This window comes from Nomascus leucogenys, chromosome 4, assembly GCF_006542625.1.
Source record: "Nomascus leucogenys isolate Asia chromosome 4, Asia_NLE_v1, whole genome shotgun sequence".
In the NCBI taxonomy this organism is placed as follows: Eukaryota; Metazoa; Chordata; class Mammalia; order Primates; family Hylobatidae; genus Nomascus; species Nomascus leucogenys.
In genome coordinates, this window is record NC_044384.1 from 67,052,390 (window position 1) to 67,076,153 (window position 23,764).

General features: G+C 35.8%; 1 protein-coding gene across 10 annotated transcripts in view; it reads left to right on the forward strand.

Annotated features, from left to right (window-relative positions):
* The window catches only part of PTPRM (protein tyrosine phosphatase receptor type M), an 835,156-nt gene that overhangs the window by 481,254 nt on the left and 330,138 nt on the right, over positions 1-23,764 (forward strand). For all 10 annotated transcript variants that reach the window (XM_030810737.1, XM_030810732.1, XM_030810734.1 and 7 more), the window contains 2 exons: positions 15,810-16,118; positions 22,503-22,612. In XM_030810737.1, coding sequence (XP_030666597.1) covers positions 15,810-16,118; positions 22,503-22,612 — 419 coding nt within the window. The remainder of the gene's footprint in view (positions 1-15,809; positions 16,119-22,502; positions 22,613-23,764) is intronic.

Below are 23,764 nucleotides of genomic sequence, written 5' to 3' on the forward strand. Positions count from 1 at the left end.
AGAGGAGTGAAGTCTGCTACATGCTACAACATGGATGAACTTTGGGAACATTGTGCTGAGTAAAAGGAAGCCAGTTACAACAGACCACATTTTGTATAATTCCAGTTATGTGAAATACCCAGAGTAGGAAAACCCGTAGAGGTGGGAGGTAGATTAGTTATTGCAAGGGCACAGGGTGGTGACGGTTGTGGGAAATGGGAGTGACTGCTAATGGATGTGGAATCTCTTTTTGGAAATGTTCCAAACGTAGATTGTGGTGATGGTCACAGAGGTCTGTGAATGTACTAAAAACCATTGAATTGTACACTTTACATGGGTGGATTTTATGACATATTAACTTTAGCTCAAAAAGATGTTGAAAAATGGGACTTAAGTGAGGAAAACTAAGAATGATTGTAATAGCAGACTTCCACAAATCAAGTCTTTTTTCTTCAGTCACCTATGTCAGTAATTGATACAGTTTGGCCGTGTCTCCACCCAAAATCTCATCTTGAATTGTAATCCTTACGTGTCAAGGGTGGTACCATGAGGAGGTAATCGGATCATGGGGGCGGTTTCCTCCATGCTGTTCTCATGATAGTGAGTGAGTTTCACGAGATCTGATGGTTTTATAAATGCTTGTCATTTCCCTGCTGGCACTCATTCTCTCTGCTGCCACCCTGTGAAGAGGTACCTTCTGCCATGACTGTAAGTTTCCTGAGATCTCCCCAACCATCCAACCATGCAGAATTATGAGTCAATGAAACCTCTTTTCTTTATAAATTGTCCAGTCTTGGGTATTTCCTCATAGCACCATGAAAACAGACTAATACAGTAAAAAATCTGATATTAATGAAATCTTCACTTGTCGAAAATCAGTAGGTATGTGTATCTCTCAGTTGAGAACCTGAAAGAGAAGGCAATTATTTATTGACCTTCTAAAACCTCCACATATTAATGCATAGCTGAGTATACCACTTATCCTCTGTGTATCTTGTATCTATTTTCTATCTTGTATCCATCCTGTGTCAGCACTCTTGTGTTTATGTTTTTAAATCAGTTCCCAACTTGCAGCAGGGGAGGGAGGGAGCAGTCAGGGAAGAAGTATGATTCCCTATCCCAGCCCCTCCCCAGGGCCCCAGTCCTTGTGTCTCTGGGTCCTCCTTGACGTGGTTTCTGTACTTGAATCTATTACATTTTTTTCCATGACATCATTTATTCTCCCTGCCTTCCCCTTCCCCACAAGAAGATCTAGTTTCAGGGGCCACCATTCCCCAGTATTCCCAGTGTGGTCAGATTGACTTTGTGCAGTTGCATCATTCATGGTATAAATGAGATATTAATAACATTATATGGCTGTCCCCCAGACCTGTACTCCTGGACCTCCAAGTCAAAGCTAAGCATCACCACCTCTCCACACTTGCTCAAGGAGTGTTCCCCGCCACATCTGCCTGCCATGTACTATTGCAACAAGGTATTAATAAGCAAGAAGATACTAGACCAAATAAAGGTTTTTTCTTAATTTGAAAGATTTGATTCTTCCCTGAGAATTCAACTTCAGAAAGAATGAATGAAACTAAGACTTTTTAAGTTATTTATCATATCTGTAACCCATTAGAATTAATAGCTGTGGATCTTCATGAAAATTTTTAGTTAATTTTCAACATGGTAAGAATCATGAGCATTTTAAATTAAATGGAACACTAGATGGCAAGTGAATGCTTTACCTTATTAAGATGGTTCAATGTATTCTGTAGTTTTTAAGCCACTTCTAAGCAGCATTTCAAGGAAACATACTTCGTAGTAATAAAAAAAATTTTGTGGCAAATAAACAATTAAAAATGAAAGATATGCACATCAAACTGTGATTCATTTTTATAAGTTTAATGAAGAATTACCTATATGATAATTCTTATTTTGTGATAGTTACATTGTTACTGTATTCAAGAAAGTAATACCTACAAAAATAGCAAATTTTGAAAAAGAGGATAGCACCAAAAACCAAAAAAGTTCTGTTTTATATCAGTCACACAATGCACTTTCTCTAGGTGTTAAATTAGTAATACAGCATATGTGTGTACGTGTTTCCCATTCAGGGGTTCATGACCAGGTGGAATGAAGGTGGTCTCTGAGTCACCTGGAGAGCTTTATAAAACTCCACCTTACCCTCATCCCCAACAGTGCTCCCCAACCTCCCACCATGATAGCTGAATGTCAGAACCTAGAGGGAAGGGGGTAAGATGGGTGTGGTACATGGATGAATTGGCCAGGGACTCCTGGGGCTGTGCAACCCACACTCTCCTCATGTTGGTGGACTGTGAAAATCAAGGATGTCTGGAACTTTTTCCAGTTGAGTGCTATAGAATCTAGACAAAAGTTAATTTGGAAAGGAAGTTTGGGGTAGCCATTCATAAACACATGTAATGGACTCTTCTTGAAGGGCTACAGAACAGATGACAGGCCTCCAAGAGGGTTAGAATAATTGAGTATGAATCCGTCTATTTTCAGTAAATAAATGATTGATTCCTTGGCTTCCAGGAAAACAATGAAAAGCATCTACATTGCCTTTGTATTTTTTAATCAGCAAATTGAGCTTACTCAGATTACCTTAGGCTTGAGAGGGATAGAAAAGTATTGCAAAGTATTCTGACACTGGTGGGAAAATGGAGTTGATCCCACACAAAAACTATGTTTAGGGAAAAATTGACACTAAAATGGAACAAATTTGGTAGCAAAATAAGGAGATAATTCAGCAGAGAGGTAAACTGCTCTTTACTAAAGGAGCAAGCTTTTTTTTTTTAAAGTTGTTTCATTTGGCATAGAAATAATTTCAAGTTAGAATCTGTGTTTTCCTTCTTTCTATCTTTTTAAAATAAAAGTGGCGGGTTCATTTTTTCCATAGCATACCTCCTCCTGCCCTGCCATTCCAGTTGTCAGTGGGGTGCTGAGAACACACTCTTCTACTGAAACTGAGTTTTCTGTCATCTCATTCCCCGAGCTTCCCTGGAAGATTAGCAGAATGGAAAACCTAGGTTTTAAATAAGAACTAACTTATCAATCATATGCTCTTTTAAATTGAGGAAGTCTTTTTTAAAAAAAAAAAAAAGTTGTTGGTGAGAACAGAGAAGAATAATTACAGTATAGCCATCAATCTAGCAGAGTTGAGTGTAGTCTTTTGTGAAACCATTTGCTCAGACTTGTAAACAACTTCAAACAGAAATCTATCTAATCATAAGAAGATTGTAAATACCAAAATAGGAGGCTCTAAACAGGTAAAAATATTTTAAGTAACACTTATCTGCTTAGTATTAACTAGAGGTAATAGTTACATTTGGGTAAAACTGAAATTGTATTTGATTCACTTTTTTCATCACTAATTACATTACTTCTGGAGCAAAGAGTGAATGGTTTGGGTTCTCTTTTGCCCTGGGTAAAATATCAGTTCCAAACTTCCAAGGCTTTTTGTGGATATCATAGCTTTATGAGGGTTACAAAAGGTCAAAACCCATTCCAAACCAATTTTTGACAGTTCTAAAAAACTCTGTGAAAATCATTTTGCCTCCTCCTGTTTTATATAGTCTGAAATAAATATCGAGGAAGTCTTTTACTGCAGACTCATATTTGTTTCATACAACAGTTTCCTTGTAAAGTTCATCTATAGGATGAATTGCAGCCTGTTTGTTCCACTGTATAGAAACAATTCAAGATTCTAATTTTGAGTGTAGCAGTGGTGCGCCTTCCATAGTGATGAACTTTACACTTTGGAAATGTCATCAAGGAGCTCAGGCAAAAACCGAACAGTTCCAGTGGTGAGTGAAAGCCTTGTTTATAGTGCCTGTGTGACTTCCTTAAAACAGAAAAGCACAACAGAGATGTGAGTCACAACACAGAAACTCGGAAAGGCTTTTCACAGAAAATAGGTAAATACTGCAGAAAAGGAGATATTTCTAGAGTTGATTTATGAGACAAAGGAACTGGTCTAAATGTTTGCTATATATTATATTGTACTAGTATCCTTTTACCAAATATGTTGATTAACAAATATAGGCATTTTCCAGGATAAAGATTCATGTTAATGGGATGAGATATGTAACTTGATAGTTACAGAATGCAATAAGACATAGAGAAACATAATAAACATATATATACTGGGATCTTGACCATGTGAGTCCATGAAAGTCTGTGAGGTTTTTTTTTTTTTTTTCTCTTTTTTGAGACGAAATCTTGCACTGTCACCTGGCCTGGAGTGCAGTGGCACAGTCTCAGCTCACTGCAACCTCCGCCTCTCAGGTTCATGTGATTCTCCTGCCTCAGCCTCCCAAGTAGCTGAGACTATAGGCGCACACTGCCACACCCAGCTGTTTTTTTGTATTTTTAGTAGATAACAGGGTTTCACTATGTTGGCCAGACTGGTCTAGAACTCCTGACCTTGTGATCCACCCACTTCGGCCTCCCAAAGTGCTGGGATTACAGGCATGAACCACCGCGCCCGGCCAAGTCTGTGAGTTTTTATTGCAACTAAGAAGGAATAGTCATAAAGAGATTTGATTTTGAACCAAGACTGAAAGGAACTCAAGGCTACTTTTTGGCGGATAAAAAGATGGCTGCCACTGTATATATATTGGATCAGTCTGAACAGAGATATTAATTTTGGAGGGAGGACCTTATTTGAAGTACAGCAGATAGATTTGCTTGACTGGTATGGAAAGCAAGAACGGTTCTGTGATCTCTGATAGTTGTGACTTAATGGGAAGACTTTATTTCAATCAGATGATAAGAGCATGAATTAGAAGTCCTTTGATTGTTGCAGATGAACTGTCACATCAGGAAAGCATTCTGGCAGTGGCTGGAGGGACAGATAAGTTAGCGGGGAGTAACTAGAATATGAACCTTGGAGAAAATGTAGTTTAAGTATAAATATGAATATAAATATTGAACTCTGGTAAATGAATAAATGGTATTAGTTTCCTGAAAAAAAAAAAACAAAAACCCTCCATACACTCATACACTCCTGTCAACATGCATACCTCATAGTACATTCACTTTTGCAGGCTTGGTTCATCATAAGTTCTGAAATTGTTAATTATAAATATATTCTCTAAGGACTTTCAGTGTGCACAGCATATACGTATATCAGGTAGAAAGTGTATCTTTTTATCATGAAACTTACATAAACATAAACCTTGTAGATTTGTGTATTTTTGTGGCAGTTTTCCAACAGATGAAAGTAAGTGTCTTGAGGAAGGAAGGGGGGCTCTCTTTTCTAATTGCAAGGAGGTACCGTGTGGGTTAGCTGTGGCCTTGGATGGTAACCTGCCTGACTGCTCTCCTCCTCCTGATGTGACAGCCCTGAGTTCCATTTCAGATCCAGCGCTAAGTTTCCAAGAATGAGATTCAGAAGTTTGGGTGAGGGGAGGGGGAGCAACAACTGTACCCAAGTGTCAGAGCCAGGCTGCACTCAGGCCTGAGGCTCAGCTTTTAGGAACCAAGGTCTAGTTTCGGGGATAAGAATATTACTGGTAGGAAGCCTATTATTGTGTGTTTCGAAAGAGGGGGCTTTGTAATTCTTTTCAAGTCAGAGTACTCCATCCCATGGGGGTATCTGTGGAACTGCTGAATCTTTAATGACGTATGATCTTGGTTCCTTTAAGTTAAGTTTGCCTGATAGTAACCATTATACCTCTCTCAGAAGAACCAAGATATACTGTTCTCCAGGAAGGAAATCTCAAAGAGCCAACAATCTTTCTAGGATATTCATGTCTTTCCTGTAATAATGTTTTCTGAAGTTAGGTAGTATTTGATACAAACAAAAGGACATATGTAACCTACATAAATTGTGCAGCATAACAATAATCAACTTCCCATCTTAAAAAACAGAATACTTCTAGAACCTTTTCCCCTAACTGTAGTCTTCTGCTCATTTTATCCCTGTGTCTCCAGGACAGAGGTAGCTGATATCTTCGTTTTTATGTAAATTTTTCCTTTGCTCTTCTCTCACATTGTTATTAAAATAGTTTTATCGCATACGTATGTATTCTTAAACCATTTCCTTTTGCATGTTTTTCAGTTTTATAAGATTGTATCATAGTAGTCTTGTGGGACTTGTTTTTTTAATTCAATATTATGTGTTTCTGAAACACAATATAGCTCATAGCCATAGCTAATTCTGTAGTCTAACTTTCCATTGTAGGGGTATTTATCTGTTTTTGGCTCAGTAAATATTTGGATTGTTTCCTTGCTTTTCTTTTTTATTCTTTTGACAATAACGCTGGTAAAGATATTTCTGTACATGTCTCCTGGTGCCCAGTGGGAAGAATTTCTCTAGGAATGCATTTTTCAAACCCTTTAGATGCAGCATGAAATGTATTTTCATTGTTACATGGTTATTACATGATACAATCCATATCTTTTAAATCCATTTTCATGTTTCTTTTCTATTCTCTTTCATTAAAACAAATGCCACTGTGATATGACCTAGGGATACAGCCTGCACTCTGAAAAAACACTCCTCCAAGACAGAACTTCTCCAACTTCAGTGTGCAGGTGAAGATTCAGCTTCAGGAGGTCAGAAGTAGGGCCTGAGTATCTGCATTCCTAGTAAGCTTCCAGGGGATGCTGCTGTGCTGGTGTGAGAACCAACACTATTTTGAATAGCAGGGCTCTAGGCTGTTTCTCAAATTTCTCTGATGACAAGAATCACCCAGGCTGCTTCTTATGATACAAATTCTGGGGCTTCATTGCAGGCCCAACAAATCTAAGTCTCTGGGGATGAGGCCTAGAGAGATTTATAGGGTCATGTGTTGCATAATGACATTTTGGTCAACTGCAGACCACATATACAACTGTGGTCCCATATGATTATAATACCATGTTTTCACTGTACCGTTTCTATGTTTAGATACAAAAATAGTTACCAGTGTGTTTCTGTTGCCTACAATATTCAATACAGAAACATGCTGTTCAGGTTTGTAGCCTAGGGGCAGTAGGCGGCACCCTATAGCCTGGGTGTGGAGTAGGCTCTACTGTGTATGTTTGGGTAAGTGCACTCTATGATGTTCACACAATGAAATCACCTAACAATCCATTTCTCAGAATGTATCTCTGTTTTTGGGAGATTCATGACTGTATTTTTGAAAATATGCCAGGTTATTCTTCTAAGTGAAGAAATCCTATTCTAGGATATATGCCTAAGAATATAACAGTTGGATTGTATTCTAAGGTTAGCTTTGCAAGATGATGCCAACTTGTGTTCTATAGTGGCTGTACCAATTCCCACTCTCATTAATGATGTATAACATATTGCTTTGATCTACATTCTGCCAACAATCAGTATTACCAGACTTTCTAATTTTTGTGAATCTGATGGATATAGAATGGAATTTACTTTGACTCTAATGTGCATTTCCCAGATTAGTATTAAGCTTGAGCATATTTTCACATTTGTGGTCTATAATTTTCCTCTTGTCAAAAGTCCTGTTCTTTTACCAACTTTTCTTTTGAGTTGTCGTCTTTTTCTTGTGATTAGTGGAAGTTCTGTATATAATCAATATCTCTCGTTTGTTTAGTGGTTGCCAATGTCTTCTATTCTGTGCTTTGCCTTTTACTTTTCTACTAAATACCTCTTTATATCGTTTGTCTTTATTGTGTTTGGTTGTTTTCCCTTCTTTACAAGAATAAGGTTTTAGCTTAGGTTTTCACTTATGATACATTTTGATAAATATGTTCTTAATTTTAATGTAGCATAAATTATTGAGCTTTTCATTGATAGTTGGTGCTTAAGAACTATTTCTTTGCCCTGTAATCAGAAAAAATAATCCCCTACATTCTTTAGTTTAAAAAATTAAATTTGGGTTTTTATGCTTCTAATTGAGTCGGAATTTATTTTTGTATATGATATAGAGTAGGAATCCACTTCTCCTAGCACTACTTGTGTTTCCCCCTGGAATCAGAAATGCCACCTCTATCATATAGAACACCAAGATTTCTGTTGTGCTCCATGTCTGTTCTTTCAGCAATACCACACTGTGTAGTTACTGTAGCTTTTAAATAACTCTTGGTATCTGATAGAACAAATTTTCCTACCTCATTCTTCCTACGGAGTGTTCTGTTTGGGGACCTTTGCACTTCTTTATTTACTTTAGAATCAATTTATCAAGTTCCTTAAAACTCTAATTAGGTTTTAATTGAAATTGTAGTGATTCTGTAGATTAGCTTGGGGAGAACTGACACCTTTACCATGTTGAGTCTGCCCGTTCATAAACATGGTATAACTCCAATTATTTTGATCCTCACTAATGTCTTTCAATGAGGTTTTGGATTTTTATCTATTATTGGTGTCTTGTAAGATTTATTCCTGGGTTCCTTATATCATTTGATCTTGTTGTAAATGAAAAAAATTCAGTAATGTTTCAGTTTGATAATATACAAAAAATGCAGAGGAGTTCAAAATTAATCCCATATTTGGTCACCTTGCTAACATTTGCTATTTCTGTATAACTTATAGGTCCTGCTTGTGTGCCAAGCCTGTCACACTGTCTGTGTACAATTAAAGTGCTGTTTTTTCTTGTTTCATTCTTATACTTTTCATTTCTTACTGTACTGAATAGAACCTCCAGGAAAATGTTGTAGTGAAACAGCTTAGATTTATTTTTCGTAAACAGATTTGGAAAATTTTACACGATGTTGATTTTACTTTTAATTCTCTGGGCGTTTTAATAGACAAGATTTTATTTACATGTATTGTCATTACTAGTATATACTAGTAGTAATATACACTAGTAGTACTACTAGTGTATATTACTACTACTAGTGGTAGACTTCTGTGTACCACTTTTCTGTTTGCTTTCTGGTGTTTCCTGTTTTTCTACATTTCCCCTCACCCCTTGCCTTTTTTCTTTTCTTTTGTTTTTTTTCCCATAATTGACTGAAATAACTTTTTTTCTTTAGATGAGTTACTTGTTACTGAAGGTATTATCCTATGGCTATCTGTATAGTGATTACCCTAGAGAGTTTGCCTTGCATACTTAAAGTCTGTAGTTGATATCTTAAACTTCCCTTCCCAGTGATGGAAAGATCTTACAACACTGTAACTCTGAGCATTGCCCTACCTGTGTGTATGCTCTTGTTGTTGGCAGTCTAATTCTGTATATATAAAAAGCTCTAAAATTAGACAGTATTGTTATTTTACAAACATAAGTTTTTATGTTTTTTTGCTCACCATTTCTTCTAGCATCTCAGACCTTCTTTCAAAACTCATTTTTCTTTTTGAAGGTGATCCTTTATTGCAGGTTCATTGGTAGTAAGTTCACTCAGGTACAATTCTTTGAAATTAGCTTTATTTTGTCTTGATCCTTGAATGATCGTTTTGCTATGTATATAGTTCTAAGTTGACATATTCATATTTTCTCTTTGTACTTTGAATATTTTGTTCCCTTGGTTTTTGCCTTCCACTGTTGTTGTTGAGAACTCTTTGGTCAATCTGCCATTACTTTGTAGGTGATGTGCTTTTTCTCTCTAGATGCTTTAGAGATCATCTCTTTGATTATTTTGGTGTTGGTGGTTTAACTACATTATGTCTAAATGTGGAATTTAATTTTTCTATCTTTTGTATGTGTTATACTTTCTGTATCTTTTGACTGATATCTCTTGTCAGTTCTGGAAATTTCTCAGACATTATGTCTTCAGTTAGTGCCTCTCCTCTGTTCCCTGTGTTCTACTTCTGGAATGCCAATTAGACATAGATACACCCTCTAATTTTGCCCTCCATCTTCCTTTCTTATTTTCTATTATGTTCCTATTTCTATTTTTCTGTGCTACATTCTAGATAATTTCCTCTGATCCATGCACTACTTCACTAATTCTGTCTTAAGCTGTGTCCAATCTTGCTGTCAGTTTTATACAGTACATAATTAATGTCCTATCCATTGAGGTTTTTGTTTTATTTCGACAGTGTTATTATTTCTAAAAGTTTGGCATTACATTTAAATAAAAACCAGGTACCTTGAATGACTAGCCCAGGGTCCAGTATGTATTCTTTTACTTTATTTTTATTTAAATGTACTAGCCAAACCAAGAACTAAGCAAAGCATTTGGACATACTGCATTACCTAACATTCAACATTATCTAACACCGCTAGGGAGTGCTCCCTCTAGGCTGTCAGTTGTGGCCTATGTTTAGAGTGTTATTTTCCCTTACCTGAGATCTGTGTTCTTACCATAAGTGTATATCCTAGTTATTTTATTATATAAGATAATCCTGTGTGTTTGCCATGACATGTGAATAGGAATTCCAGCTTTCAAGTATGATGGAAGTTTAAATGATTAGTTTTTTTAATTTTAAATTCAATAATTTAAATTAGATTATTTAGTTGCTATGTAGATAATCTATTTCCCAGCGAGACGGGTCAGTAGTTTACTTACCTTTACAATTTAGGCGGAGTTCAAACCAGCATTTGGAATACATGAAAGACATGGTGAGACTATGTCCATCTTAAACCAAGAAATAAAGTAGAATGATTTTGTGTAGACTTTGGCATTGCTACACTTTCCTTCATTTATTCTGTAAGACTATCTTTTTTCCTTCTCTTAAACGAGTACTGTTTTTGAAATTTGGCCTATTTGTTAGGAAGATACTATTCTCCCTTATATAGGATTGTATGATTTATTTAAGAAAAACAGATTGTTTCCAAGGGCATTTTTTTGATTCTCGTTATGATAAAATGTGAAAACTATTAATGTGATATCTATGAAAAGTATTCTGGAGGAAAAATATATTCAAATTTATATAATTTTTAGGATAAGTTTGAATTCATTCCATTACATCACCAATACATAGATGCCTGTAGGGCAGTGTAAATTAAAGATTGTTGTATCCCAGCAATTTCAGCTTGACTGACAAGGTACCTTTTAAACTCTTGAAAGCACTGACCAATTGAAAGTCTTTAACTACTTCACCTAAAAACAAGGCCATGTACCCAGAATTGTTGCTGCTTAGGAATACTGAATTTTGGGGTAGGCCACTACAATATTGGTTACTCAGACCTTTGCTCTGATTTCACTAAATAGTAAAGTAAAGGGAGCTATTGCTTTATTATTTTGTCACCCTCTAGTGTGACTGGTGAGGCAGAAGTACAATAGCTGGAGGTCCTGAAGGGGCCCACCATGCCATTCTGGTTGTTATTCCCTTTATTGTAATAGACCTCCATAGAGTTCATTGAGAGGTAGAAAAGAGAAACCTGTTAGTGGGAGCATTGGTTGTAATCTATGTTTTTGATTATCAGTGACAGGATCCTAAAATTACACCCAAATATCTCTCAAAGGTTCTGAAATTGAGTTTCTGAAAAAGCACTGTAGTAGTAATAGAAGGTAAAGTGCGGAGTTCCAAAGAAATGAGCTGTGAATTGAACCTGCAATGGAAATTGATCCTATCAGTCAGTTTTTGCCCTTGTTCATAGAAAATAGGACTGAATGTAGAAGGAGCCAGGATCACTGATTAAATAGGATGCTGAAGTGCTGGAGGCTAGAAGTGGGCTTGCTCGTCCCTTAGGTCAGACTTCTCTGCTGGAAACCTGGCTCAAGCTGGCAGAAAAAGAACAGAATGAAAAATGCTGCAGGCATCAGTGGGAGAGTAGGTAAGAGCTCACTGACTGAGCTTCCGGCGCGACAGCCAGTGCACTTCTCCGTAGGGAGGCCATTCTCATCTCTTATCATGAATCAGTGGGCCCACAGTGGACCGCCTGGCCTCATGATTCATGCCAATGGGGCCTGTCATGATACCCTTTCAGGGAAGCAGGGAGGCATCACTGTGACCAGAGGGTGTGAGTGTGAAGAAAAATGGCTTTGGAATCAATTCCATTCTCTGTAGCATCTTCAGGATTGTAAGGAAAGAGGAGAAATTTCCTACAACTAGTGGTCCTATGAATACTATTTATTACCCTGTTATCTAACTGTAAGAGATTTATATTGTGCACATAGAATGCTTGTAATGCTCTGCCAAGTTTTGGGGGGGACAGTGTTTGTATTCTACTCCCAGAAATGCAGTGTGAGTTGCAATTAGCCTACCAAAATTACACATTTCTGGTTATGAAGTTGCCATTTGTTTCCTACAGTGTGATAAATTTCTACAGTCATGCCCTTCAGAGTGTTCAGTGATCATCAGCATAACTCACTAGAGTAAATGTCCCTGTGGAATGCCTCATTCACAGTTAGCAGCACACTAATGGAAATCGTTCTGCAGAAACATTGAAAACAAAGGTATTATAAAACACTAACTCGAGATGTAATTATTATAAATCATTGCTGGATCAGAATTTAATTTTGCAGAATGGCAGAAAAAAAGTAAAAACAGAAGCATTGAAATCAGGCAATTTGCTTAGTATGAGTTAAAAGAATTGTCTGATTTCCTTAGTCATTGGTCATAGCCTATCAACACTATCATTAAAGGAGGCTGCTGTCATAGGTACATGGTAGCACATGGCATTTCCTTTATGTTATTTTATGCATGTGCTTTACCAGCCATTTCCCCATCCCTCTTAACTTTGCCTTTGGACCCTGATAAGAGAAAATGACAGTACTCCATCTGAAGTGGACCATGTCGCTGTGTCATGGTATTGATTTAACTTATCCTGTAAGCTTTTGACAAATGAGAATCAGAGTCAAAGAGGCCTTCATCCCTATCCTATGTTGATATGACCCTTCCTACCCCCATTGATATTGATCCTGCCATGTTGATGGCAACACATTAGTAGACACAGCAGAACTACAGACCATAGTCAAAGGCTCACAGAGGGCACAAAGGAAAATACTCTGCAAAAGCTTCCGTAAGATAGTTTTGCTTTGGTTAACTGTAGTTATGCTTCAACGTAAAGATGCAAGCCAGTGAGTGCCACCCTCTTTTCATCTAAGATTTAGACCTCATACAGCCTCTTGTCTCCTGTCTGATTACCACTCATGACAATAGGCAATTTAGAGCCTTTGTCATAGAAATGATTGTTTTGTGTTAGGCTTAGCTATAGTACTTGGCAAATGTATGGGAAATCTGAGACATAATTTTACCATGATGGAATTCTAAAAGGTACTCACAGAGAAAGGGAGCGTGCATTTCAAGAATGCTTGACCAGTAGACAGACAGAAGCCTTTGTTTTCAGTCCTGCATTTTAATTTAAGTATATATTTTCTTGGATAAGGAATACTGAATGATGCAGACTTATTTATGCAGTAGAAAATAGTTTTCCATTGAAATTAAGTTAGAACTGTACTTCTTGTTTAAACTAATATCTGAAGCCTTTAGTCATTTTATTAGCCAGTAAAATTGATGAAAACCTTAGGAAAATGTGTTAGAACAGTCCTGTGATGAATAGGAGGCCTGGGATTAATAAGGAAAAGGGCAAAGGGACGCATGTTGATCTGTGTACGTATAGGGATCTGGAGCTTATTGGAAGTTTTTATGAACATTCAACTAATGAAGCATTATATAAAATTAGACATTTCCGTTAAGTTGTAAAAGTTACTAATCTGGAAAAAAAACCTTCAATGTTATTCTAAATAATTTATTTATGACATTTTCCCGACAGTAGTAATTTAAATATGAAAAATTAATTTTGTAATAAGGAACATTCCATGAGAATGCCACTCACGATTTCTTGGAGGAGTTTTCATCTTTGGTTCTTAGATTTATTACAGGACAGAGTAGCATGAATGATCTTTATTAATACCATTTTATGACTGTAGCAGATACCTGGTAAATTCTACGTTGCATATTTAACATTATTCCATTTTAAACATTTTCATTTGTCAGAGGTTGCAGGTAAAAAGGGGGGATTTTAAGTTCTCCCTATGGCATAAATGATGGAGAAAACAGACACAAAGAATTTATGCGCAAATAGGAATCAAGAAGTGAACTTCAGCAATAGTCCAGACAAGTTTGCAGCACCCTGAAGTGCAGGCCAGGCACTTTGGTACAGCTGAACTGGGAAATATGGCCTTGACCCTCTCGTCTATAGAATTAGCAGGAAAAGGGGGAAGAATTCCTCTCAGCACTTTTGTCTCAAATTTAAATACATTGGATCTTTATTATATTGTACATTTTTTGGTCATGTTTTAGGTGAAGTCTTAGTATCTTTAATATCCTGATTTCTTCTTATTTGATTCTCTTGAGTTTGGTAGAGACAACAGTGGAGTGGGGACGGCATGATTTGTAGTTGTCAGATCTAACTACAGATTTGTTCGAGTGCCACAGCAAACCCTGACCCTGATCAAGTTATTGAGCCTACCTTGGTCACAATTTTTGTGTCTATATATTAGAAATAAAAATATTTACAGGATTAGTTTAAGGAATAGGAAATATATAGAAAGCAACTCACACATAGTAAGTGTGCAATAAACTGTAGCTTTCATATCTCAAGTTTATTGTCCCTTCTCAATTGTAGATCTCTTTACATTCATATTTGGTGAGCACACTTCAGACAAACAAAAATCAAAATTATGACTCAAATGACCTATGGGTATATAACACAAAACATTTTAGGTTAGGCTTTTCCTAAAACCCTGAATGCTAAATTTTTTGTAGCAGTGCATGGTACATTATAAGTGCTCGGTAAATGTTATTTATGTAGTAGTATTTATTTTCATCATTATTTCATAAATTTAAGCTTTCTCTGCATATATTTTGTTTTAAATTATGCAAAAATGCTTATATTCTGTCCATGTCATTTAGATTTCTATGCTTGAAACTGTACCTGGAGCTTGGGCTAAAATAAGAATACTAAGAAATTGTCATGAACAGACAAGAATTACTTTAGCATTGATTGTGTGGAATTCTATTCAGATTGAAATCCAAAAACACCTGTTCTGCTCAGAAGTTTATGTTCTCTTACTATATTATTTCATGTATAATTCTCAAACTTTTACTCTTATGTTTTCCAATTACATGATTATAAATTAATGTTTAAAGATAAAACACATGTATCAGTATTAAGATTGGTTTATTTTGGCTGGGTGTGGTGGCACACGCCTGTAGTCCCAGCACTTTGGGAGGCCGAGGCGGGTGGATCATGAGGTCAAGAGATCGAGACCATCCTGGCTAACACGGTGAAACCCTGTCTCTACTAAAAATAAAAAAATTAGCTGGAGGTGATGACAGGCGACTGTAGTCCCAGCTACTCGGGAGGCTGAGGGAGGAGAATGGCATGAACCCAGGAGGTGGAGCTTGCAGTGAGCTGAGATCACGCCACTGCACTCCAGCCTGGGCGACAGTGCGAGACTCTGTCTCAAAAAAAAAGCACAGATTGGTTTATTTTATCAGAGACCCAGAGAAAAAGAGGCTTAAATAAGATGGCATTTAATTTTTCCTAATGACGAGTTTGGAAGTAGGAAGGTCAGGGCTGGCATGGTAGCTCAGTGATATCAGAGACCCTGGCTCCTCCTTCATCATTGCTTTGAATTCTTAACATTTAAGTGTCTCATGATTCACTATGGCAGCCTGAGCCCCAAACGTCATATCCTCCATCCAGCTAATAGGAAAGAAGAAGGACCAAAGATGGTGAGCCCCTGCCTTTTAAGAACACCTCTCAGAAACTATTTTGGACATTTCATCTTACATGTCATTCATCAGAACTTAGGCACATGGCCACATCTATCTGCAGAAAATAATGGAAACTTTCATCTTTATTCTTGGTAGCCAAATGCCTAGCCAAGATTTAGGGATTTATTATCCAGGAAGAAGAGGAGACCAGATGTTGGGGACAACCGGGAATATCTGTGACCTTTGGGATTGACTTGAGCCTTTATCTTTCTTCTCTCTCATGTTTTCTTTTGTCTTCTTTTCTAAATAGATCCCATGCGAGGCCCAAGAAAACTAGAAGTAGTGGAGGTCAAATCTCGGCAAATCACTATCCGCTGGGAGCCATTTGGATATAATGTAACTCGTTGCCACAGTTATAATCTCACTGTCCACTACTGTTACCAAGTTGGAGGACAAGAACAAGTGCGAGAAGAAGTAAGCTGGGATACAGAAAACTCACACCCTCAACACACGATCACTAACCTGTCACCATACACCAATGTCAGTGTGAAACTGATCCTCATGAACCCAGAGGGCCGGAAGGAAAGCCAAGAACTCATAGTGCAGACAGATGAAGACCGTGAGTACCTTTGAATGATATGTTTATGTAAAACATGTTCTTTCAAAAAGCAACTTTTGTTTCAAGATCTTTGCTGTGCAGATGGAAGAAAGAACTACTTATATTGTTGAACAACACAAATATGTATCTGTACTCTGTATTCTTAAGTGCTGATTGAAAGAGGGAAAAGGGAGTAGAGATATAGAAATGTCATTCTTTATTACTCATATAATTACTTTTCTATATATAATCATTCCATATTGGTCTCAATAGTTCTTCATTCAAGTTTTATTTCATTGGGCTGAAAAATTGTTGTTTTGGGTATTAGATTATTTATATAAAATGTTTATCTAAATATATTTAAATGGAATTCTGAAACATTTTTCATGGTTCAGATAAAATTTCAGCACAAAATAGAGGCTGCCCTTGCTTTTCAACACAGTCTTGAGAAACTGTAAGTTGGTGGTCATGAAATAGGTCATTTTTCTCCACAGGAACAATGTTGAAACCGGATGTTACTTTAATAAACAACTACTTAACAAATAAACCATGCATGTCACCAGTAACACATCAAAGAAGCAAATATACAGGAAACCTCCATAATAATTTAAAACAGTAAAATTATGCCTTGAATCTCATAGCATGGATATAAATGTTTCTTTACACAGATGATACAGGGAACCCTTGTATATAATAGCATATTCATATAGTACATAAAATACAATGGTAGTATATCATACATCTGACCTAAAAATCATTTTTCAGGCATCAAAATAAGTGACAAAGAATGTAGGAAGCCCATTAAACGAATGAACTGACTATTCCTAAGAAAAATAGTTGTTTATTTAGCTTTTTGTTTCTTCATGTAACTGATAATGTAATTTTGACCATTGATTAAATCATGAGTTAAACATTTAGACTACTTTATCGTTTCATTTAAAGAGCTAAAAAAGTATTTTTGAGTGTTTCTACCTACCCAGCACCTGCGTATTTCTGTAGAAGAAAAACATAGAAATAGCTGGAGTAGATGACGAGCTCACTGCACATCCTCTCTTTCCTCTTTTATTGTCCCTCAGGTCCTGCTTGTGTTGGTTCCTCTCAAGCAGTTGTTTGAGAGGGAGTCTAAGTTTGATGGAAGCCACTCAGGCAAGGCTGAGACCAGAAGCTCTATTTCTGTTTCTTCCAACTCTCTCTCATCTCCCAGAAGAGGAGAAGATGGTGTCCACATTGTCATCTAGTTATGGCTGGCTCCTTCCTGCCCTACATTTCTCTATTGCCTCTGGTCCTGACATCTGTTGTTTCTACTTCCAAAGTTTTAGATTGTTCTTTTCTGTCAATTTCCATTGCCTGTATTCAAATCCTTATTATTTTATGCTGAAATATCTATAATTGTTTCTACCTTTTCTTTGTGGTTCCAGCCTTTTTCTATTCTAATGCCCCCCCCTACTCACTCACTAACTGATCTTAAAAATATATTTTCATCTTGGCTGTCTCTCTACAAGAGTCTTGAGTGGCTCTTCCACTTAATCTTCATTCCAGTGCCTTGGCTGTCAAGGTCTTCTATATTCTTGGCTCATATTCTAGGAGTAATAACTTCTCCTTCACAGCAGCTTGTTCTGCAAAGCCATCCCTGAATGCTGGTCCCTGTGCCTGCTCTGTGCATCCTGGGCTTCCCATTGTTGCCTGATTGTTCTCCTTGGCCAGTCGGGGCCTCTCCTGGCCACTTCTCAGGCTCGCCTACTCTGCTACCCGCTGAAGCTCTCCTCACATTTCAGGTCCTTCACATAGCTGTCTCCAGCTCTTCAGTCCGTGTTACTCACATCCTTCTGACCTTATTTGTACTTCATAAGATCCTTAAATCTCTGACCCTCAATTTCCTGATCTGAGAAGTGAGAATAATAACAATTCTTAGATACATTAGGGATAGAAGAAATTTACATGGAGAGCTGGTTGTAGCTGTCAGAAAGGGGCCTTTCTTAGTATTGTAATGATTCATAGCCACTCATGATTCTTCTTTGCTCCCTCATTATGTTATTTATATGTATTTTTTCTTTTTATTGTAAACTACTTGACAAGAAGTACTGTCTGTTTTTCTTCTATAGCAATAGGCGTGATATTGAGTAAGTAATAAACACCCCAAAATACCTTATATCTTTAAATGAAATAATAAAGTATTGTTGATAAGCATTTAATTCATGTTTTAATAAACAATAATGGTTACATCAATGAGAGAAATAAAATGCAGTCACTTCCAGATATATATTGCTAAAGCATGAACCTATTGAACACTGTGGGTTTCAAATTGAGAACTGTCATGAGCTAGGAATTCTGTTAAATTCCATCAAAACATGAGGACGGAATTACTTTGTTTGTTTAAATTATCTTGCTAGTCCCTGAAGCTGGAGCATGCATTACTTCCAAATAAAAATCTATTGTTTTCCTAGCACACTAGCATTTCATTAATTAGAAAAAACTTTAATTTCAAATTGTATTTTGTAACCCCTCCAAAAAAAAATACTTCAGAAAAGGCAGAGAGAAGAAAGAAATGGAATAATTGTCAAACAATATCCAGTTTGAAGAGAAAAGAATTGAGGAGTCACTTTGTCCATCAACAAAGGTTATAATTCATTGAACATTGTGAGTTTTATTGTAGTATAATACTTTTATTGAAATATAGTTTGTTTCATCAGAAATTGTGTGGGAAAGAATTTACCTTTCATTAATGTTAGTATAATCCTATACAGCCCAGGGATAAGTTGTACAAACTTAGGTATTATGGCTTTATATCCCAGATCCTGAATTCCCAGAGCTTCTAAAAATAGGTACTAGACCTAAGTTACTATGAGGTACTGTCTTCCCTAACTTAATTAGTAGTATATTAATTATTTATTCATATTGTTTTAATTTACATTGTCTCTGACCTTAAAGTGATTATCTGAATCCCCATTAGGGTTTCCTGTCAACTATTCTACTGCCATCTACCACAGGGTCACCACCTGTACATTCTAATAAGTCCATCCTTCTGAGATACCCTCTTCCCAACATGATTTTGAATACCTCCTATGTCATATTACTGTTAGTATTTTCTTTTATACGAATTGAATGAAACAAATATTTGTTTTTGCTAACTCTTCACCTTCTTTACATCTGCACATGGATTAACACATATTTTCAAATAAGAAATATCATTGGCTGCTCCGCCTATGGAGTAGCCATTCTTTTATTCCTTTGCTTTCTTAATAAACTTGCTTTCACTTAAAAAGAAAAAGAAATATCATCACAAAATAGAGTCAGTCACTCATCTTAGTTATCTTGATGCTGTGAGAAAACTGATGATGTCATCATCGTAAACACTTTGAAGGTTAAGAGGAAGAGACTTAGTCGAGTTTTCTCAGGCATGGCCTGTTTTAGTTCAACTTCTAATTATGATGAACATTTTAGTCTCAGAGCTTGGAATTCCAGTGTTCTTAGGACTCACCAGTGTTGTCATTTCTAATGTTTTTTGTTGCTTCAATGTAGTCATATATAAATTTCTTCAACATAGGACTAACAATTATTTTCATATTTATGTGCTATTTAGAGTTTGAATGTTAAAATTAACTTGGCTGGGTATAATAACTCATGCCTATAATCCCAGTACTTTGGGAGGCCAAGGCAGGAGGGGATCACTTGAGCCCAAGAGTTTGAGACCAGCCTGGGAAACATAGTGAGACCCTGTCACTACAAAAATTAAAAATAAATTAGCCGGCATGCTGGTGCATACTTATGGTCCCAGCTACTCAGAAGGTTGAGGTGAGAGATGACTTAAACCTGGGAGGTTGAGGCTGCAGTGTGCAATGCTAGCCCCACTGCACTCCAGCCCAGATGACAGAGCAAGACCCTATTTCCAAAAAACAAAAAATCAACTTAATCCAACTTCGTTTTAGGAATGAGGCAAATGTGACCTAAAGAGGTTCAATGATTTGTCCAAATTGCACAATTTAATCATTTGTTAGTCTTAAGTCAGAACCCAGGCCTCCCATATGAATCAGCATTTTTTTTTCTGCCAAACAACACTTGACTTTAATTGGAATAACTGTAAATGTTCTACATTTACATATAAGTAGCCTCTCATCTCAAAAAAAATAGGTGTACTATCTATGAGTCCTTTTGAAATCCTAGGCAGGCTTTCCAATCTGTGGTGGTCTTAGCAATCATTAAAAAATTACTCATATCCTTTCACAATCTAAAACATTTTTTCCAACCCCTTTTAAAAAAGTTTTTTGAGATATGTTTGTCCATTCACCATTTGATAAATATTTGGGTTGTTTTCACTTTTTGGCTATTATGAATAATGCTGCTATGTATATTCATGAACAAGTTTTTGAATTAACATTTTTTTTTACTTTTCCTGAGTACATACCTAGGAGTGAAATTGTTGGGTTATGTTGTAAATCTACTGGTGTTTAACCAATTGAGGCACTGCCAGAGTGTTTTCAAAGTAGCGGCATGACTTTACCTTCCCTCCAGCAGGGTATCGGGTTTCCGATTACTCTTCCTTCTTGCCAGCACTTGTTATCATGTCTTTTCGTTATAGTAATGCTAGTGGGTGTGAGGTGATATCTCATTATGGTTTTGATTTACAGTGCTTGCTAGCTAATGATACTGAGTATCTTTTCCTGTGCTTATTGGCTATTTGTTTGTCTTTTTTGGAGAACTGTTTATTCAGGTCCTTTGCCCATTTCTAATTGTACTATTTGTTATCTTATTATTGGGTTTTAATATAGTTCCTTTTATATTCTAGATACAAATCTCTTATATATATGATATGCAGAAGCCTTCTCCCATTCTGTGTCTTGTCTTAATAGTGTCCTTTGATGCCCAAAAGGTTTTCATTGTGATAATGTACATTTTATCTAGATTTTCTTTCATTGCTTTTGCTTTTGGTGTCATGCCTAAGAAATTGTTGCCTCATCCAAGGTCATGAAGATTTATTTATATGTATGCTTTAAGAGTTTTATAGTTTTAGTTCTTACAGTTAAGTCTTTAAACTATTCAGATTTAATTGTTATATATGGTGTGAGATAGAAATCCAACTTCATTCTTGTGCATGTGGATATCCAGTTGTGCCAGTAGCATTGGTTGAAAAGATTAATCTATCCTCATTGAATTTTCCCGGTACTGTTACTGAAAATCAATGTACTGCAAATGTAAGGGCTTCTTGAGTACTGGGATTCTCAGTTCGATTCTATATATATATATATATAGAAATCTCCTATGCCAACACCACACTGTCTTGATTACTGTAGCTTTGCAGTCAGTTTTGAAATCAGGACGGGTGAGTTCTCTCCAACTGCTTATTGGTAATTCACTTCATCACCAAAAAATGTGATCATGTGCCCAAAATATGTGCATATTTATAAACAGGATAGCTATTTTGTGTATAAGATAGGCATACTAGTACACCAAATTGTATATAACATGAAGCATACTAAAAAACTACATTTAAAATGATGGGATAAATAATATTTTATAATGATATTGAATATTATTTTATAGAAAATTGGCAAATAACATCTTCATTTTTGTTAGATTTTTTTGCAAACTTATAAGAAGATGTTATGTATTTTAAGTTTTGAAAAATGGCATCAAACTTCCCCCAAACCATGTATAGTATTAACAAATAGAATAATGTTTAAAGACTATATTGTTATTTCATCTATATCAACTTCTGCTTTGTATGTATTTTAATAGATATATTAGTACAGTAGCTCATATATATTTTTAGCATGGTTTTATCATTCAGTGTTATGGTTATAACTTGAATCTATGCGATATATAACTGTTATTTACTTTCAATCTTTTCAGTACTTTATTTTATAACATAACTTACTAAACCATTTGACTTGTTTCTCATTTATTATTATTACAAAAATCACTGCTTTGTGAACATTTTTGTGTATGTCTCCTGTTGCATATATGCAAGAATTTTACTAGGGAATATACCTGCATGTGGGACCATTGGGTCATATGTTCTGTGCATCTTCAGCTTTACTAAATACTATTAACAATTTTCCAAGGTGGCTCTACCAGTTTACACTCCCACAAGGAGTATGTGAGAATTCTCATCACTTCAAATCCTTCCTCATTTCTTTTGGAAGAGTAAAAACGTTTATTTAATAGATGGGACTAAGCTCTGTCTAATTGATTAATACTTCTAAGAAAAAAATGATAAAGTTATTCTTTTAATCAAGACAGTGTAGCTAAAATGGTTTAAGGTTCCAGATTTTTAAAGAAAAATTGAGTATATGTGCAGACTATTAAAATCTTTTCTCTCAATAGAAGGTTAAAAGCTACCAAGTCTAGAAAAATCTACTTTTTAATTGTTTATTACTTAAACATTTATTTCCTCCCACCCTCCTTTAGTCCCAGGTGCTGTTCCCACTGAATCCATACAAGGAAGTACCTTTGAAGAGAAGATATTTCTTCAGTGGAGAGAACCAACTCAAACATATGGTGTAATCACTTTATATGAGGTAGTATATATGTTTGTTAGTAATTTTTAATTAGAAATACTCATGACAATGTAGGCTATCTAGTATTTAAAAATGCATACTTACATAATATATTTTAAGAAGTTTAATGCTTTCAGTAGTTATAATGGTTGTTATATAGAAGAAAATTGTAAAAATAAGTTTTTGAATTATATATAATTTGAGGATTTAGCTTTACAATGAGTTGGACCTTTCCAGATTATATGTTATTATATGTTAAGAGACAGCATTACATTTAAAAATTATCTTCATTAAAAACAATAAGTATTTTGAAACATGCATTGATTATAAGACAAACACAGAATTCTATTCTTGCTTAGCTATTAAATATTTTACTACTGAATTATAGAAGGACACTGATTATCCAGTTAGCAAAGTCAATAAATATTGTCTCAGGGCTAACAATAGAATAATATCTTTTGGTTTCTTAGTATTACCAAAACATCCTTTCGACTTCTGTGACATAGTTTTGTCTACTGAGGCATATCAAATGGTTGAATGATAGATAGCAGGGAAGAATTTGATGAATTGTTCAAGGAAAAAAGTAACGGCAATAACAGGGTGGCATTCATCATCACATCTGTGCAAGCATCATTTCACTATGCCTATTGTCATAGAAACAAGCAGGTGTGTTTTTTTAAGCTAGCATTTATTTGAATGCAAATTCAACAAAATTATATGTTGTAAAGTTTCTAAAAATCGTGGCAAATTCTCATATGGAACCTCTGCTTGAATACCTTTCAGAACTACTGACAAAAGCCTGTAAAGATGAGCTGTCAGACAGTGATCACCAGTAAACCCCTTCCCTGACCCAACTAGCCTCACATTTATGTTTCCTTATAATTTTTGAAAATTGGTATTGAAACACACACAAAAATTAATTCAAAGCTAAGTGAAGAAAGATAAAAGAAAAAAGTTGATTTTTGTACTGTTATTGATGCTGTTCGTTGGCTGCTTCATTATAAAAGAATTGAATATTATGAAAATTCATGGCTCAGCTTTTATAGAGCTAAGTGTTATAAACAAATCAAACAAGTTCATATTATTTTTTCTCAGTGATGAGAATCTTTTAGTTTATATTTTTGGCCCCATTGCCATTTTTAGGTCTCAGTTTTGGGGATTCTTACCTAGTAA